The 18,919-nt window shown below is 26.9% G+C and overlaps 1 protein-coding gene across 3 annotated transcripts in view; it reads left to right on the top strand.

Annotated features, from left to right (window-relative positions):
• The first annotated feature begins 362 nt into the window (after nt 1–362).
• ATP8A (ATPase phospholipid transporting 8A1) overlaps nt 363–18,919 on the top strand; it is a 453,786-nt gene continuing 435,229 nt past the window's right edge. The window contains exon 1 of one of the 3 annotated variants that reach the window (XM_075356440.1): nt 363–565. In XM_075356440.1, the coding sequence (XP_075212555.1) occupies nt 520–565 (46 nt within the window). In that variant the 5' untranslated portion in view covers nt 363–519. The remainder of the gene's footprint in view (nt 566–18,919) is intronic. The other 2 variants (XM_075356443.1, XM_075356434.1) reach the window with 2 other exon arrangements.

Below are 18,919 nucleotides of genomic sequence, written 5' to 3'. Positions count from 1 at the left end.
ATAGTTTGAATTGTCTCTGAGTATAGTTTTTTAAATTTCCTGGAGTTCTCAAGAAAACAACAATTATTATGAAGGATTTGAAGAAGGTAAAAACAGAAATAAGAAAGTTTTTTACTAGAAAATAATTAGTTTTGCATTTATGCAACTACTTTTTGGTATGATTAATTTCACTAGGTTAATTTTCATCTGAAACTGATGTAGTAAATTTTTTGTTATTATTTAATTGAATACATTAATTTATTAAATTTGATGAGTACTGGCTAAATATTAAATTCTGCACTTTTGTGTTTTTTCTAGTACCTATTACAACTAGTTAGTTGTGATTGTGCAAGTTATAAACCTGCAAGGACAGAAGTGGTGGGGGACTTAAATGTGTGGCATGACGTTAGTTACGTACAGTTTCGGAGTAAATTTTAAACCCGTGTAGTTGGTATGTGTAATAAATATCGTTAATTTTCATGTAATGCTTTAATTTTTAATACCGAAAAATAGTTTTAAATCGTGGATGTGATACTTGAAATGGTTAACAATTCAAAAACAACTCATGATTTGGAACGTTTGTTAGGTGAGTACTAATAATATTTATAATAATAGGATTTGTACAGTGTTTGTAACGTAGTTTAGTAGACCTTATAAACTGGTGGTTCGCAAAATAAAAATTAATTTGGTTTTGTTTTTACACGAGTCGTGTGTTTTATGGGGGTTATGTTGACTTGACTAACTTATTGATATATTCTTTGTAGATGGAATCCGTCTATATATTTATGAAAATTACATGTTAAGTTCCTGAAAAATGTTGTATTATAATTGCTGCTTTATCTACATATTCCTTGGTTAATTTCAGAATTAACCTAAAAATGTTGTTTGAGGTTAGGATTTAAGCTTATGTGAAAGTAGTTTGTTAATAATATTCATGTACGCTGTTAATCAAATTAATTACAGTTATTTTTATTTTTAACCACTTTCCTTGAATAGTTTGTTTATTAGTATTATTATTTTTTTTAAATTTATATGTATATATATATATTAATACATGTAACAAATAAATATATATATATATTTATTTGTTACATGTATTAATGTTTTACATTTTATTACGTTGTAATGTTTAAGAGTATAACAGAAATATGTTAACTGATTTAATTATGTTTTACTTTGTGTAACTGCAAGTCATTTGTTGTTGGAAGTATAAACACATGGTACCTATAAAATACAAAATTTAAGGAAACTTAAAGTTATTACTTATATATAGCTGACAATATATAAGGGATATGGTTTAATTTCATCACATATCTGTCATTCAGTCTAATGTATTCTCTAATCAGCACAAGTTTTAAATAAAAAAATGCAATAAATTTATTTTACTGAACAAGATCAATGTACAAGCGAACTACAGCCATTCATTAGTTTGGTTAATTTAATTACATGCTGTTTCAATTTTATTGACAATTATTTTAAATTATAAATGATAAAAAATAAATAATAAATTTAATAAATATAACATTTTCAAAATTTATTCATAATATTTTCTCAATCACACTTACAGACATCTTCAGTGACTCATAAGAAAATTAAATTTGGTTCATTTTTTATTTTAAAAAGTTTAAAAATAATTTTCACCACTTACTGCCATGAACAAAAACATAAGAAAAACATGAAGAAATGTAATTAAGGAAAAAAAAATATTCACTCTTAAATGTTTTTCTGTAAGAGAAGAAAATGTGGTAGTGATGTTATCCAAATTAATAAACCTGTACTGATGAGTGCATTAGTTTTTTTTTATCTCTATGGTTTAATTCAGTTTGTTTCAGTTAAACTGCAGCATTATTAGTTAAGTTAATAACTGATAAACAAAAAATAATATCTAATCTTAAAAAGTATCTAATGCAATCTTTGTATGAAGATATAATCATATCTAACTTCCAAATTTAAACTGCATGTGAAGATCGTAATTAATTGTTTTTTAAATATTAAAAATTATTTTTAAATATCAGTTTCATATAACACTGATGCTACTTTTGCAGACAGAATATCTATTAAGAGTTACTTGTATAACTTCATAGACTTGTAGTGATCTGACACTCTTGTTAATGGTTCCAACATTTTAAAAATGTTAGAAATATCTTGCAGTATATAGTTAAAAAACAAATTTGATCAAAGTTATGCCTCTTTGTTTAAGTTCTTTTTGATGAAATTCAGTGTTTACTGTTTATATAAAGTGATTGTAAAAGATTGATTTTTTTTTTATTACAATGCTTGTATATATTTATATATAGTAAAATAATATTCAGATATATACTAACGGCTATATATTTATTTTATATTCATCCTTTTTAAGATGAGGGGGGCCATTATCAGTTAAGTTGCTAGAACTCTACTCATTAAGGAGCACATAATTAGCTCCAAAAAGATATTTTTGAAGAAAATATTCCACAAAATTTGAAAAGTGAGTTGCAAATAATTTTTTACATTTTTAAATGAATCATGTTTGATTGCTGGTCAACCACCTAAGTCTTTATTATAGTTGTTTAAACTTTATTACAGAAGAAAACAGTGATTCTGTATAGGAAAGTTAACATATTTTTATTATAAATGGGTATGACTAACATCCGATTCAATTTTCACTACAGTTAGATTTATTCACTTGAAAATGGTTGTTCATTAAATAGCAGGACATTAAAGGAAATTATTTTACTTATAGAGATTTCTTAAAACTAAAGAGATTTAAGGTTATTTAGATTGTTGGAGCAAATTACTGAAAAAAATAATTTTTTTTTTTTTAAATATGCCGCTTCCTTTGGCATAATTTTTTTCTGATGCTCTGAAGTTAATATTATGTTAGTATTATTATTCATGTTGAAGAAAATTCTAAAGGGGATCTAATTTATCCATAACATATTGACATCTGTTTTCAATTACAGTGAATAAGTAGTGCAAAATAGAAAATATATAGTAGAATTACCTAACAGCTAATTTGTGAATCAATCCTTATTTTAACTCCAAAATATTTACTTGTGTTTTAATTAATATTTTATTCGTACTTCAATTATTTATTAATAAAAAAGTCCTGGGTAAGAAAGTAAATTTCCTGATCATATACAGTCTGTGTCATTATTCCTTGGATAGATACCATGAGAATTGCATAAGCCATTGCCCTAGTTCCATCTTCTGCTTCATGCTGGAAATGTTTGACAGTGATTCTTTATTGGGTCTTAGTGGTATGGGGACATTTTTCTCTAAAATTGCATAAAAAACAATAGGTTGTATAAAAACTGGAGGTGTCTGTCTCGTGGACCACATATTATTCTAAATCTAAAACTCAAATCTGTTTTTTTTTTAGATGAATCAAAATATATAGCTCAAATACTTAAAATAATTCTGATTTATTTTATTTTATTGCCATATTTGTATTGAATTTAATCATTCATTAAACATTTTTTTTTTTTTTTAATGTAAAATTGTCCTTTCTCTCTATTGTCAATCAAGAGTTTCATCATAATGATGTATTCCTAAAACTTAACTATTAAACATATCCATTTATTCTATATCCTAATTTATTTATTTACTTTTTTTCATTTTGACCATCTATGTATCGCATTAAAAATAACTATATTTTGCAATTTATTTTATTTTCTGCCAGTACTCTTTTATTCTTTGACCAACTTCATCTCCCCCTTTTTTGGAATATTTTCTTTTCTTTTTTCCTCTTGGTTTTTCTTGAAAATTCTTGAAATTTTTTATTTTATTTCTGAAAGTATTTTGACCAAACTTTAATATTTAATTCCATTAGATTTTTGTTTTTATTGTAAAAAGCGGATTTATTGATAGGTACGACTGTAACATTAAGTTTTTTAGGTAAAGGTAATTTCTGTTATACCTTTTAATTTAACTGTTTGTTACTGGATTCTTAGTAGAACTAATTCGTGTAGTTAATTGTGAATAAAATTGCTTATGGCCTTGTGTGCAGTCACTGAAATTTTTTTATACAATAGTTACTAGGAGATAATAAACTAATTAGTTACTTGTACATAGATAATGTCAATTCTTAATATGTTTTGAGTTACGCTTGATGTATTTATAAGAAAATATAAATTTAAAATTTACATTGAATAAAAATGAACAGACCATCATGAACTTTTTATAATACAGTTTGTATAAATTTGATATAAAAGTAATAGTGAATTACTTGATAAGGAAATAATGGAGTTGAAGCGTGTAATATAAAATATCCATTGCTTATAAATGGTGATTTTACACCTTGATTTATCATAATATTCACTATTATTGTTAATAAATGAAAATCGAATGGTTTCCTTTAAAAAAATATCGTCGTTAGCATTCTTATCCTTTAAAAAAAAGATAATTTTTTGATAGATTTCATTTCTTCATTTTAATATTAAAGCATTACTGTTTACCAAGTGAACTGATTTTTATTTCATTTTGTAGAGGAAGTTCCTCTGTCATAGGTGTTTCTAATTATGAACAAGTGGAAGATATTCTTAACTATAAAGTACATTGTCTGTATTGATGATTTTTTTTTATTGCAATCTTTACATAGTATTAGATTATTATAGCATAGCTGGTAGTGTTTGATATTCAAATCATTTTCATGTAAAATTGTAGAAAATTAAGATAAAAAAAAAACGACATACCCGTAATGTTCTAGAGAACATTAGAGCTTTCTCATTACAAGTATCTATGTATTTTTTTTTTATTAAGTTTTTTTGTAATTAGCTATAGTGGGCAAGGTATAGTGTGTAAGATGTATCTAAATTTAAAAAATATATATATATGTACTGGATGTAATCAGAAAAAATACAAAAAAAAATTACAATCCATGTTTTTCAGTTTCTCTGATCCAGTTGTTTTTGATGTGTAGATTTTTAATGTGTGCAGTAACCTGTTTGCAAGCGTTTTAGGATTTACTACTTAACTCGCTTTAGGATGAATAATCAAATCTTGCAACTGCTATATCTTTTGATCTATCGTATGAAAATCAATGAAATTTGGTACACGTATGTAACTTCGATGTGTAAAAATAAATATTTTTACTTTTTAAAAGCTTTTATTTTTAGTCTTAAAAAAAAAATTACAAAAATATATTTGATTACATATAAAAAATTATTTTTTTAAAAAAGCTTTAATTTAACTATTATTAATATTAACATTAACATTTAATAATTATTACATTATTTATTGGTTATTTATTAGATATTTATATAATTTATTTTTTACTTTTCAGTGCATTTTTATATTTGTTAATATATTATATTTTTTGTTTAAAATTCTCAATTTGATTTTATTTTTATTTTTTACTTTATAGAGGGTTTTTCTAATTTGTTTCATTTTTTTTATTAATATTAATATTAATATTAGTTAAATAAAAGCTTTTTTAAAAAATAATTTTTTATATGTAATCAAATATATTTTTGTAATTTTTTTTTTAAGACTAAAAATAAAAGCTTTTAAAAAGTAAAAATATTTATTTTTACACATCGAAGTTACATACGTGTACCAAATTTCATTGATTTTCATACGATAGATCAAAAGATATAGCAGTTGCAAGATTTGATTATTCATCCTAAAGCGAGTTAAGTAGTAAATCCTAAAACGCTTGCAAACAGGTTACTGCACACATTAAAAATCTACACATCAAAAACAACTGGATCAGAGAAACTGAAAAACATGGAAGAACTGAAAATAACATAGTAAGAATCACAGAACATAAACCATTGATAGAAATTTTGCAAAACATCATAGGTTCCCAACAGAAAACAAAAACAACAAAAGAAGTATTTCTAGACAGAAGAAAGAAATGAAAAACATTGGAAAATGATGAAGATGTGGAAGAAAAGGAAACTGAAAAGTGAATTAGTTGAAAAAATGTAGTCCATCATGACCAAAAGGGAAAATAAAAATAAAATAAAATATACTTTAAAAAAATAAATAAATTTCTTCAATCATTTTATAAGTTGCAGTATCCTAACCAATTAATGGTTAGTAAATTGGTGGATGGTTTTTTCGTAATTTGGCTCTTTTTTTGTAATTTTAAGATTAAAAAAAATGGACGAAATAGTTGTTTAGTTTAATTTTTAAAGTTTGTATTATTAATATTTTAAAAGTAATTTTATTCTACTACAAATTCTCTTGAACTTAAAACTTTAATTCGGAATCTCTTTAAGTTTTTATTTAGTTATTTGTACAAATGACTAATTCATTTCTAGAATATCATCTGGTGTTTTGGCACCAGGGCCCTTTTATTACTGCTGTCTCCATACCATTTCTGTATCCATTTACTCTAATCACATGTTCTAACCTTTTCTTTTTTTTGTATACTTCCTGTATAAGTACTCTTTCTTAATTAATCCTGTTTATTATTTCCTCCATACAAGATGGCCATAGCAAGATGGCCTCCATACATAGCATTTGACCAACCTCTTCCTTAACACTAAGTCTAGACTTTCAATAATAATAATTTCTTCTTTCTGAAGGCTCCTTTTACCATTGCTATTCTTCCATTTTATTTCCATTCTGCTCCTCCAGTTCTCTGTCACTGTAGTCCCCTAAATTAAATGTTCTGTCATTAAAGTGAATTTTTTACTTTTTCTATTCTTCCTTTACTTATTCATATCATTAAATCCTTTTTGTCGTTTACTTCCATTACTTTAGTTATTCCTATATTTATTTTCATTCCATACTCTTTTAGCGCGTTAACAATGTTTGAAGCACGTGTCCATCAGCTAGAATTGCCTTTTCGTCAGCAAAACTGCTAATTATTTCTAATTCCATATCATATCTTCAACATAAATGTTAAGCAATGTCAGTGAGAGGCTCCATATAGTTACATAATTTTCTGTGTTGCATTTCATAAAATTCATTCATATTAGTATTTATTAAACCCAATACTTATGTATTAGTATACATTTTGTTTTTTACATTTCCTACTCCAAGAAAAAAAGTAAAAAAAAAATTGATAGACTTTTCACATTATTTTCATAATTTTGTTATATTTGCAATGAAACATTCAGTATATATAAATGACATGACCTTCAAACATTTACTCTTCGGTAAAAATTTCTGTCAAGGTTACATCAATTAGTTTATTTGTATTGAATTAATTAGTTCACCTGATGCATTGTTTACTTTATTTAAACATAATAAGAGTTACATAAACGTAATTACCAAATAATATTTTTGTTTTGTATTCATCGCTGTATTTATATTACATTACAGAGATGTGAATACATATTACTGTAGAATGACAAGAGCTTTCTGACTCTCTTTACACCTTTACTGGTAAATAGTATTTTATGAAGTTTATTGTAGCTGACATGGATCACTTCAAAAATTTTCATGTGTTGTTTTTATTTTATAATTCTAGGCCCTTCTGTTTTGCTTTTTTCTTTTTTTTATATGTAATTAAAATAAACTTTTAATTTTTTTTCTGAATGAATCAATTTTTTTAAAGATTTCTATTTGTTTTTGTGTCAAATCTTCTTCTAGAAGGCAAAATCATCTTTGAAACTTTAGCATTCTATTTCTAAATTTTGTTTTTTTTTTATCCTAAGCGAATTATGTTTTAATTTTTTTCTTCTTTATATTTTCTAATTATTTTCTCCAATACATAATTGGACAAGTTTTATTATAGTAATATTTTTTTTTGTGGCATGAGAAGTCAGTTGATCTTGATATAATGTGTTTTTTGGAGGATAAACACGGAATCTTAAACCGAAAATTTAACCATAAGGAATTGATTTTTAATATCTAAAGAGGTGAGATGGAATTCACTAATGTGATAAATATTAATCAAGTATTACTTTATGAGGATTTTTCTCATCAACTTGCCAAAAGTCAAATCCATTTTGATATTTAGGTATGTATATGTACCACCACAATTGGTGAACCACTCTCCCTCAATGTCATATATAGCATATGTATATGCATATGTATATATATATATATATATATATATATATATATATATATATATATACTTCAGAAAATAAATTAAATAATTATCTTGATTTGATGCAATGTTGTTTTCAACAAGCTAAAAAAAAAAAAATATAAAACTTACTATGAAAAAAAAATCATGATACCTTGTTTGATGGGGTTGAAAATTAGGCTAAAGCTGGAATACATTTAGCCAAACAATTATGCCATGTTGAGATTTTGAAGGAACACTGTTCAAAAATAGTGTTGAATATCCCTCCTATTACTAAATCCATTTGATTTAAAAGTCTGTGATTTTAAATAACTAAATAAGAACTTTTGTTATACTAAAGCGCAGTTTTTTATAACCACGCTATAAAAAGTAGAGAATTAAACACTTAATCAGATTTTAAGTGTTCTATTTATTAGCTACGTAAACATAATCACAATCATTACATTTTATTTTGCAAATTCCATTACTATCATGTTTATTAGTTTTATTTTTATTATTTTATAAAAATAGTGTTACAGATTTGTTTATTTATATTTATTTTAATTAAATATAGTGGTTATTTTTACAACATAATTGTGTATTGTAACATAATACTGATAATTGTTATTTATATTTTTATCATTATTAAAGCTGTCAGTGTGTTATTGTTTCTAAATTTGTTTATCATTCTTAATTTAAAATGATGATTATTTTACCACTTTAGCCATTATTTATTGCAATATTTAATATAGTTCATTTCTTAATTTAATTTTTTTGTAACATTTTTTGAAGTACTGGTCTACGTTCATTGTTCTGATAATAACAATGGCAATGATAATAACAATGGGGATTATTTCTACAAAGATACATATCCCTGGAGAATATAGTTTGTGCTGTATATGTACTGTAGGGTGTCTTGGGCTAAACATAACACTCCAGGGAGCAAACTCAGGGGGGTTTGGCCAACACTCCAGGAAGGTATCAACCAAACTTAAGGGACTGTTTCAGGACATCAAAATAAACAAAAACGTTTGTGAATGAATGTTACCTTACTTCATTTTCCCTCTGTCTGCCATTTTGTTTTTCAATAAAAATGTGTATTTTTAAACCGATTGAGATATTTTAATGAAATTTGGTGTACTTGTTCCAACAAAATCTACAAAATAAATTGAAAACTTTACATTAAAAATTCCGAAATGGCATCATTAAAATTGTTAATATTAATAGCATCATAAATATTGGTTTAATTGAATTATATTTTATTAGATCAAATGTTAATTCTTTTATTGTGAACAATATGACACTTTAGGTTAAATCAGTTTATAGACAGTTGAGGTTTGGCTGAAATTGTTTTAGTGGATTGCATAAATTAAGTGGGAAAACAGATTCAAAATTATCAGACTGCATAATTCTTGCAATCAACTTTTACAATTTCAGCCAAATATCAACAAATGATATGCTATTTTGTTTACAATAAAAGGCTTAATATTTTTTAATTTTATTGAATAAAATATAATTTGATAACGCTAACATTTTTAAGTGATTAAAAAATTTAAATGGGCGGTATTTTGGAATTATCAAACTTATTTATTTTATGGATGTTGGGAACATGTACTGAACATCTATCAAGATATTAAAATATCTCAATCCATTCTTAATACATAAATTATTGAAAAAACACAAAATGCTGGACAGGAAAATGAAGCAAGCAAGGTCATTTTTTATATAAACTCTTTTGTTTGTTTTAATCTCCTAAATCAGATCCTTGAAATTTAGCCAGTACCTCTAAGGACGTTCTGTATATATGAAGATCATTCAATGATTAAAGATACAAAAAGCTGTGAAGGCAAAACAGTGTGTAAGAGGGTTGTGATACTTTTAGAACAGAAAATTGTTATCCCTGTGATAACTTTTGATCAAGTGTTTGAGTAAAATTGTTTTGTATATTACCTCAAAATCTCATTTTATGATCGCAAGTCCTGTGGAAGTTTACAAATTTATTCAAAGTTGAATAACAGCATTGATTCGTTGCTTTCCAAAGCTGAAAAAAACTTTACATTAAGTCTCATCTTAAGATTCAATTAATTAATGTTAGGCATCATACAAAAGTAAATGTTAAGTGTCAACCTTTTTACAGAAAAAGGTTTTAAAAACTGCAGAAAATTTTACAAGCCAGTTAGAAAAATTTAGACAGTCGAACATCAGTGACTGATTAGAGTACCGTTCTGAATGTCTAATTCAAGTTTTAATAACTCCAGCACTTACAACTCACATAGACTATCTCATATTGTATGTTACCATATAGTGTATGGTAGAAATCTTTTAATTTAATCATAGGTATAATTTTTAATGATTTAATTTTTTTAACATGTATTTATACGCAATGTATTGCACATGTGTTGTGTTAGTTAATATTGTTTTATAAAATATTGACTTTTAAGGTTTTTTCAACATTTACTGCCATAAAAGTATATCATTTTATTAAATATTTATTTTATAATAAACTTTTTAAAAAGTTGTACTCTGTCAAACTATTGGATGATGGTAAAGAATAGTAAAAACAATCTAGTTAATCAGTTTTTAATGCTTTAATGAAATTATTTCATTCTGTTTAAATCATTATTTCTTACTTTCCAGTCAATGAATTATTATTTTTTGATGTAGGATCCTTACAAGTTCTTCCATCTTTTTTTAGGTCAATTTTTATTTTCCAACATTTACAAATTATTATTATTATTATTATTATTGTATTATGTTTTTCTTATCCTCATATGGACACCAGTCCTTTATTGTTCTATTCCGTACGACCCTAACCCCCTAATTAACTGATCGTTAAACCCTGTCATGTACATATATATTTTCTTTCATAAGCACGCATGATTGGTTGTATTTAGTTATTTCATTGACTCATGGGTGAATGCTTTATTTTCATTTTTTTTTTTTTTTTTTATTTGCCTTTTATTTTTAATCCTACTACTACTTTCGTCAATGCATCCAACAGTTTCAGTATCTCATACCTTTTCAATCTTTAAAACTAAAGTGATTTATTTGAGCTGATCCTACATGAATTTAATTTGCCCATTACAAATGATAATGCTTAATGATAATCTCCAGCCTCATTCTTTTATTTTTCATTTTTAGATTTGTCTTTGACATCTCAGACTATAATGCTGATGATTGTAACCTTAATATGTAAACCATTCATGTTAATTCTATAACTTTATCCTGATTTAATCATTGTCTGTCTGTGGTACATTATCTTATATTACTAAATGCTTTCTCATAGTCCATAAAGTCCAATAGTAGATTGTAATCTTTATATTTTTTATTACATATGTTACTGGGTATGAGAGTTCAAATTTTAATTTTAATTAAATGCTGTTTAATAATTTAAATTATTATAAAAGGCAGAAAATAGTAATTTCATTACTAGTCTTCTTGGTGTACAATTCTGTAATAATATGCTATAATCTATTAAATGTATGATAATAAAAAACAACGGTTCATACCAGTGCATTTAGGGAAGCATTAATGGTGCATTGTGTTCTGTTCTACAATTGAAAGTGAATGGGCCAAAAGTTATACTACAGTAAATAACTTTCATTCATAATCTAAAAAAAAGTTTCTAATAATATTTTCACTTGAATTTTTTCAAAGCATCCTGTCCCTAAGGAAAGAAACAAATTTTTTGATCAAAATGGATTGTTTTTGTTTCTCGATGTGTGAGTGTTTGTGTATTTCCTAATTTAAAGATGGTAAAACTTATAAAGAACAAAAGATATACAAGTTATTTATTGTAACAAAACTTTTTTTGCTGTTCTGAAGGATGAATTTTACATCTTAATGATTGAATAAAGCGATGAAATTAACAAATCTGCTTGAACAAATCTGCTTGTTGAACTTGAAATTCAATGTTTTCCTGTTTCACAGTACTGTCTGAGTCCTGACCCAATAAATAGTGCGGTTATGACATTTGTTATCAGTAAAGTATATATTTGAATCATTCCATGACAAATGAACCAGGGGTCGGCCAGTCGACAATCTCCAAACTTCATCAGATTTTGCGTGGACATTCACTGTGATCTTAAATACCACTTTACAAAATTGTAGCTCTATATCTGCTGTTGCCGATTTTGTGTGATCTCTTGAAAAAAGGGTACTTGCTGGTAGTTCGTGCATACATGCAAAAAATTCTAACTTTGACTTATAATTTTGAAGGCAATAGAAGCTGTAGATTTTTAATACTTTTGGTTAACATTTTATGCTGAATTCAAATATATTATTCACAAGTTTATTTAAGCACCTGGTTTTGAGATATAGCAGCTGAAATTCAGCTAATAAGTTGTTGCAACATTTTGTAAGTCAAAGTTTGAGTTTATATAATTCCTTATCTAGTACTTTAATCAGAATGACACTTACCTGAAAAAGGGCATAATTGTGTGTAACATCGTAAAGTTTCAAAGCAACTGGAAGCTTATGTCAGGAGATATTCAACATCAAATATGGTCAAAAGTATTTAAATTGATTTTTGACCTACCTTTGATAGCTTATATATGAGGTATACATCTGTAGATATTTTTAGTTTTATAATAGTTAGAAAGAGCAACTTTTAAACTACAAAATCCATGCAGTTTGTTTTTTTATGTAGTTTATAAGTGGCAGAAAAAACAAAGATAATGCATCTTTCACACAGGGGACAAGTTTTCGGAAATGTTTATGGATTAAATGAATGCTGTCTAGTAGAAAGTAATTTTTTATTAAGTAATATCATCCATTTTGCTGCCTTTAATACAAAGTTGTTCACTGTGTTAGTTGTACCTTACCTCCTATTGAATGCAAAGCAGACAGTTTCAAATAATTATATCTGCAACAGTAGCACAATTTTTTATAATATTTATTACACATGCACAAAAATACTAAAATTCTAAATAAAAATGAAATATAGTCATAGTAGTAGTAACAGAGTGCAGTAAAGTATTACAATATTATAGAACACAGTAGCTTCAAAATAAAATAAAAATATCTGAAGTAGAAACATTTTTGCACAATACTTTTAATTCCACTTGAGATTAAATTGTTTCCCAATTATAGACTGGATGTATTCTAAATACATATATTGTTGTCTTGATGATGTTGTTGACGGTGCTTCAAGAGTAGTAAAAATGTGCTGTTCTGGAATCCAGCGAGAATCCTTTCTAGGGGTCCAATGATAAGAACGAGCTTCACTATGAGGATGCATAAAACTAATGAAGGATCATATTCTTCAAAAGATATATCACATATATTTCCAATCCACCAAGTATTGTGATACATGCAAGCCATATATTGGTCTGGTTGTAAGGTGGTAAGTGATATGCCTTGAGTAGGTTTATCAGTTTCATAAACATCAGCTTCAAATACTGAAATATTGTTTGAGACTGCTGACTTGGATTTTAGATTTGCTAACTGACTTAAACTGGTGGTTGTCTCTTGTTCCAGCAATTGTGTGACCACTACTAAACCGGCTTTCCTGTTCAGGTCGGATTCTCTCAACTTCTTACCTTGGAATAAAAAAAGAAACTGATTTCTGGTATATTTTCTTTACAAAAGTCTAATAAGTCTCTTTGTGTTAATATCTGGTTTTCTATAAGTCGCTGAAGATTGGCACATGCTGCTAATCATTTTTAGTACCTCCAGTTCCATCACAGGGTGATTTTCTGTGGCTAGTACAAAAGAAGTTCCATTCAGCTATTATCCCAAAGTCTTCTTTTTGGTGGTACAAATTGATAAAATTCTTGAAATTCTTGTATTGAGCAGCTAAACCATCACTGAAGTAGTGTATATGCTTTATTTCAGTCATTATCGTCACATATTAGATCAGTTCAGTAAAAATATAAAAACACCAATTATATTATGGCACAGACAATCACTGATCATGCAAATGCTAAGATTCTGAAGCTCGTTTTTATTTTAATAAATCATGAATGGATGCAGTGTAGCTTGGCTGTTTTCCCAACGGAATCCCTGTTAGTATTTTGCAGAGTAAACGAATAGTTCTCAGCAAAATCCATCAGGATAATGGTATGATTATCATTTAAATTTTCCTTCAGTTGTTTTAAAATATGAACTTTTTGTTTTGAAAGAAAATGGTGGCTAGTCAGTCGCCAAGTAATACCGGTAGATTACTGCGAATGCTCATTCGTGTGGTTGGAACATTCCGTGACACCAAGTCATACCAAAAGCCTTCTACAGATCAAAGAAGACTATGACATAGTGTTTCCTAGCGATGTAACTGTTGTATTTAATATTTTTTAAATTGATCATGTGGTCGGTAGTTAGAATGGTACTGTTGAAATACTGCTTGATCCAGGGATGAAAGACCTTCTTTTTCTAAAATCAAACGAGTCGATTATTTATCATTTTTCGAAGATTTTTCCAGTAGCACATGGTAATAGGTCGGTAATTATTAGGATCGGTAAGATTGTTATTTTTTATTTTTTTGAATTGGAACAGTGTATGCTTTCTTCCACTTCCACCACTTTTTACTTTAATCTTCTGTAAAATTAATTAACTGCATTGAAAATTCTTGTCGCTATTTCTTATTTTCTAGTTACTTTTTATTAGCATTTTAAGGATATCGTATGGCCATCAATGATAGTTCTTTGAGGTTAGGTCAGATAACCTAAGAGGCCAAATTAATCGGTACATGAACCAGTAGTTCATGTAATTTTAACTACTATTTGATTGAAGAACCAGTAGTTCTTACAATCAAATAATCTGTAACAAAAATTATAAGGAGTTACGTCTTGTTGAAAGATCATTTATTGTTTCGTTAGTAATAGAAAGTCATTTAAAATAGGTGTCATATTATTTTATAAAATATTAAAGTTCACATTTCGTGTAAGGCGATATTAAAAAATAAACGATCCAACAAGCTGATCAGTAATATTACACCTTAGTTGTAAACTACTTTCTGCTGTGTAATTTGGATCAATGATTAAAATTTTTCGAATTACGTTTCGGTACGATTTGTTTTTAATAAAATCGAATTTTTTCAAATCTTTTTCATGTTCAGTCGGTGTTACTTTTATAGATTCTATCAGAATTAAATACTCTACAAAACCTGCATGAAACCATCAATTTTACCCGTAATTTAAGTTCCAAGAATTCCATTGTGGCTTTAATTTAACCTTGAAAAAATCGGGGCGAAATTTTTCCCAACCTAAAAACTAAAGAATGAAGCGTTTCCAGACCCATGTTTATATGAACGTTTTTCTTTATTTTCGTTTGTAGAACATTTAAAATTCTTTTCATTTCATTATGAGATAGCCTGTATATCTTATAATATAATCGGGTAATCGGTACCGATAACCGTAGGAAGTGGTGATAGCAACTCTTTTTCATCTGGGTTCTCAGTTAGGCTTGGTATTTTTCATACGCTAAAAGAATTTTTCTACCATCATAGGTAATTGTAACCTTAAATTATAAATAGATTAATGTATAAATAAAATTAATTAAAATTATGTTATGTATTCATATTGGATTTGTCAGAATATTTAGAACAAATTTTAAAAGAAATAATAAAACTCCCAAATCGAGAGTTATCTTTTAATCCTTGGAATTTTTTCCTTAACCTTTAAACAAAACGAATAGCTCGATTTAATTTTTATTTTGTTTTCATTACACTTACCCAGGAAAAGAAAAAGTATTCGATTAAAGTGAGATCTGAGGTTTAATAGAACCGTTTCAAAAAAAAAAAAACTTTGTTCAAAGTGTCCTTTGAACTGAGAAAAGTTGAACAAAAAACAAAAAGGTAGCAAACAGTCGCTTCAAATAATTTAAACCAAACGTTTTTAGTTGATATAGATAAAATCAAATAGGTAACATAGGTGATTCGAGAATTTCACTCTCCTCTCTCTCACTCTCTCTCTTTCTCTTTATTTGTGTGTGTGTGTGTGTGTGCGCGCGCGCTCTGCATGTAGAAAATAATACAAAAAACCCAGCAAAGTCGCAGAATTTTAGGGTTCGCCCTTGATAGATTTTTATTTCAAAATCCCGAAAGGGGGTGGGTTAAATATGAATGACTATTATTATTACTTAAAATCTACTATTTTAGACTGCGAATTTAATAAATAATTTTAAATATCGATTTCTAGAGTGAGAGAGGTTCTGGCGATATTTTTTTATTAGGTAATAAGTGGGCACCGACTTAGCAACTAATTTAATTTTTTCGTTTTAAGTCTTGACTTCAAAACATGCGCAAAAAATTGTTGTATAACAATAATAAATACTGTTATCTCAGGAAAAACAAACTGAAATCGAATTTTTTTTTACCGTCTAAGAATAAAAAATGTAACTATTCTTTAGGAATCGTAATCTGTGACATTGAGCGCGTTGTTTTTTTTTTCATGGATGATTATGAAGCCTCAACCAAAATTTGATATAGCCTTAGCGAAACGGGTTAATATAAAATCTGTTTTATGTTATTAGAAGAAAACTAACAAAATGTGAAATCGATACCAGTCGAATCCAGTCGTGAGGGATATAAAACTAAATATAATTAAGATCTCGTGTACAAAATTCTTTTGGGAATTTCGTGCTTAATGATTAAGCCGGTTTAGATAAATTAAGCAAAATCCAAAAACCAATTACATTAAAGTTTGGGAAACAAAACAGTTATGTTGGACCGGCTATTTCACTTGCCAGATTAGGCTCATTATTTAACAGAAATTAGAATTTAAGTAAATTAATATTTTTGCCAAGTTTTAAGCAGCCTGTTTCGTAAATATATAACAAAAACTCTAAAACAATTAAGCTAATTACATCCCCGCCGCTAAGTCCGATCGACTTAAAATTTCAGTACCGTAAACAACCGGTGTAGTACTGACCAAATTTTAAATTCCTACGTTGTCCCTACAAAAAATTGAAATTATAAAATAGTAGTCAATACTTCTTCCCCTTATCTGATAATTTCAAAATTTAATGACATCAATGCCCCACGTGTAGAAATAATTGAGCCAAATTTCTAGTTTTAATGTTTAAGCAGTCCGAAGATATTTATCAAAATATAGAATAAAATACATACATCTTTTCGGAATTTTCCTTAGGAGTTGAATCTGAACGTTTCATGAAACGTACAGATTTAAAAAAATAAAACAACCAAAATTTTTACCGATCACTACTTTTCCTTATAGCTATAAGTGATTAAGCAGTTACACAGTTCTTGCCGGGAAAGTAGAAATAAAAGCTTTTTTTCATCTGATTATAGATTAAGAGTTGTCAGATTTTATATTTTTAGACTGTAGATTTAGAGTAGAATATTTTTGCAGTGAATAATAATGTTTATTGTAGATTGTTAATCGGTATTAAATAAACATTACTAAAATACAAGTAGAGTTGCTTTTTTTGTAGAGGTTTGGTAAACTTTAGAGCTCTAAAAAATAATAACTGGCTTTACTATTCATGTAACATTAGGGTTATAAAAAAAATTCCTTTCAATATTTATTTTCTTGAACAGGGTTTACTGCATGTACGAGTGTGTGTAATGGTACCCTCTGGTTTCTTGTGTGGTATGTGATTCAATTTCTTATTTACTGCCTATCGGTCTGTTTTATATAATGTAATATTAAATTTTTTTTTATAATGTTTAAGAAATTTATTTACTATAATTTTACTTGTATAAAAGGTTCTATATCTTGATGCCAAATTATAGGCAAGTGAAAAGCATCTACATACAAAGTTGTTGTTGGTTTTCTGGTTGTGTCTGCTTAATTCCAAAATTAGCAACCGATCATGTGGATTTGGAATCATCCGACTGAGGGTGGTAAGTCAAAACGCATGGAAATTATGATCATATTTTATTATCATCTGTGCATGTAAATTAAGCACTGCATGAATTTTTTCGTATGTTAAATATGTTTTTATAGTATGTAAAAATTTTTGCATCTTATATTCCATGTATAAGGTTTTAATTTTTTTTCTATTTAATTTTTTTTATTTTTATTTTATTTGTTTCATGAAGAAGTTATTTTTTTTATTAAATGTAGGATTGATATGATTTATAATCGATTGTTATTTAAGAAATTTGATTGTTATTAATTAATCTGCTTTTTTGGATGTTGATTTATCTACATTACAATATTTTAATCTAAAATTCATTGTCTAACTTATAATTCTTATTTGCATTCGTTATATCGTCCGATATTTTTGAAAACTTAGTTTTTCATACAATTTTACTCGGTTCCACAAATTAATAAAAATCTCATCCAAAAGTTTAGAAAAATCCTAAACCGGTTATATTTTTTCATACAATTTGTATTTTTGCGTAGATATTTATAAAAACAAAAGCTTCCACGATTTCTGACGATATGGTTTTTAAAGAAGGAAAAAAATTTCTGGTTAGTCAAACTATTTTTCAAAATAAAATAAATATTTTAGTAAACTGATAGTATACGACGAAAGTAGGAGAATTTTTCACTAAAAAGAACGTCTTTCTTGTTTTTGTAAATGTAATATTTTTTGAGAAAAATAAAACTAAAGTTAATTTGAACTTCTACTAATAACTATACATTTTTGGACTTATCACAAAATGTAATACAATTAATTAGCTAACAAATTTTTAAGTCTTTATAATCTTAAAAAAAATTATATTCTCTGATGTCAAAAATTACATTCTTGCAACACAATATATTAATTTATTAAAATCATTATTAAACTAAATTTCTATTCTAATTCGAGAATTTTCGTATTGTCAACTTTTTCAGGACATATTTATAATAAATTAATTAAAATATAATTTAATTAATTTGTTTTACTTTCCTAGTTATTATTCAATTTTTGCTGCGGCAGAACAGCTATAAAAAGTATAGTCATCGGCTAAAATTTTATATATCGGAGATTTTGCAATGTCGACGTCTCAAGATCCTCTTAGTTCAAAAAATGCTGGCAATGGAATTGGTTTTCAAACTTTTCTGGTGCAGCCAAAATGTTTTTTTTTTTCAGTTCAATCATTTTTAA

The sequence above is a fragment of the Lycorma delicatula genome, chromosome 2 (assembly GCF_047948215.1).
Source record: "Lycorma delicatula isolate Av1 chromosome 2, ASM4794821v1, whole genome shotgun sequence".
In the NCBI taxonomy this organism is placed as follows: Eukaryota; Metazoa; Arthropoda; class Insecta; order Hemiptera; family Fulgoridae; genus Lycorma; species Lycorma delicatula.
The sequence above is the reverse complement of the archived record's forward strand: the minus strand, read 5'-3'. Positions and strand labels throughout refer to the sequence as shown.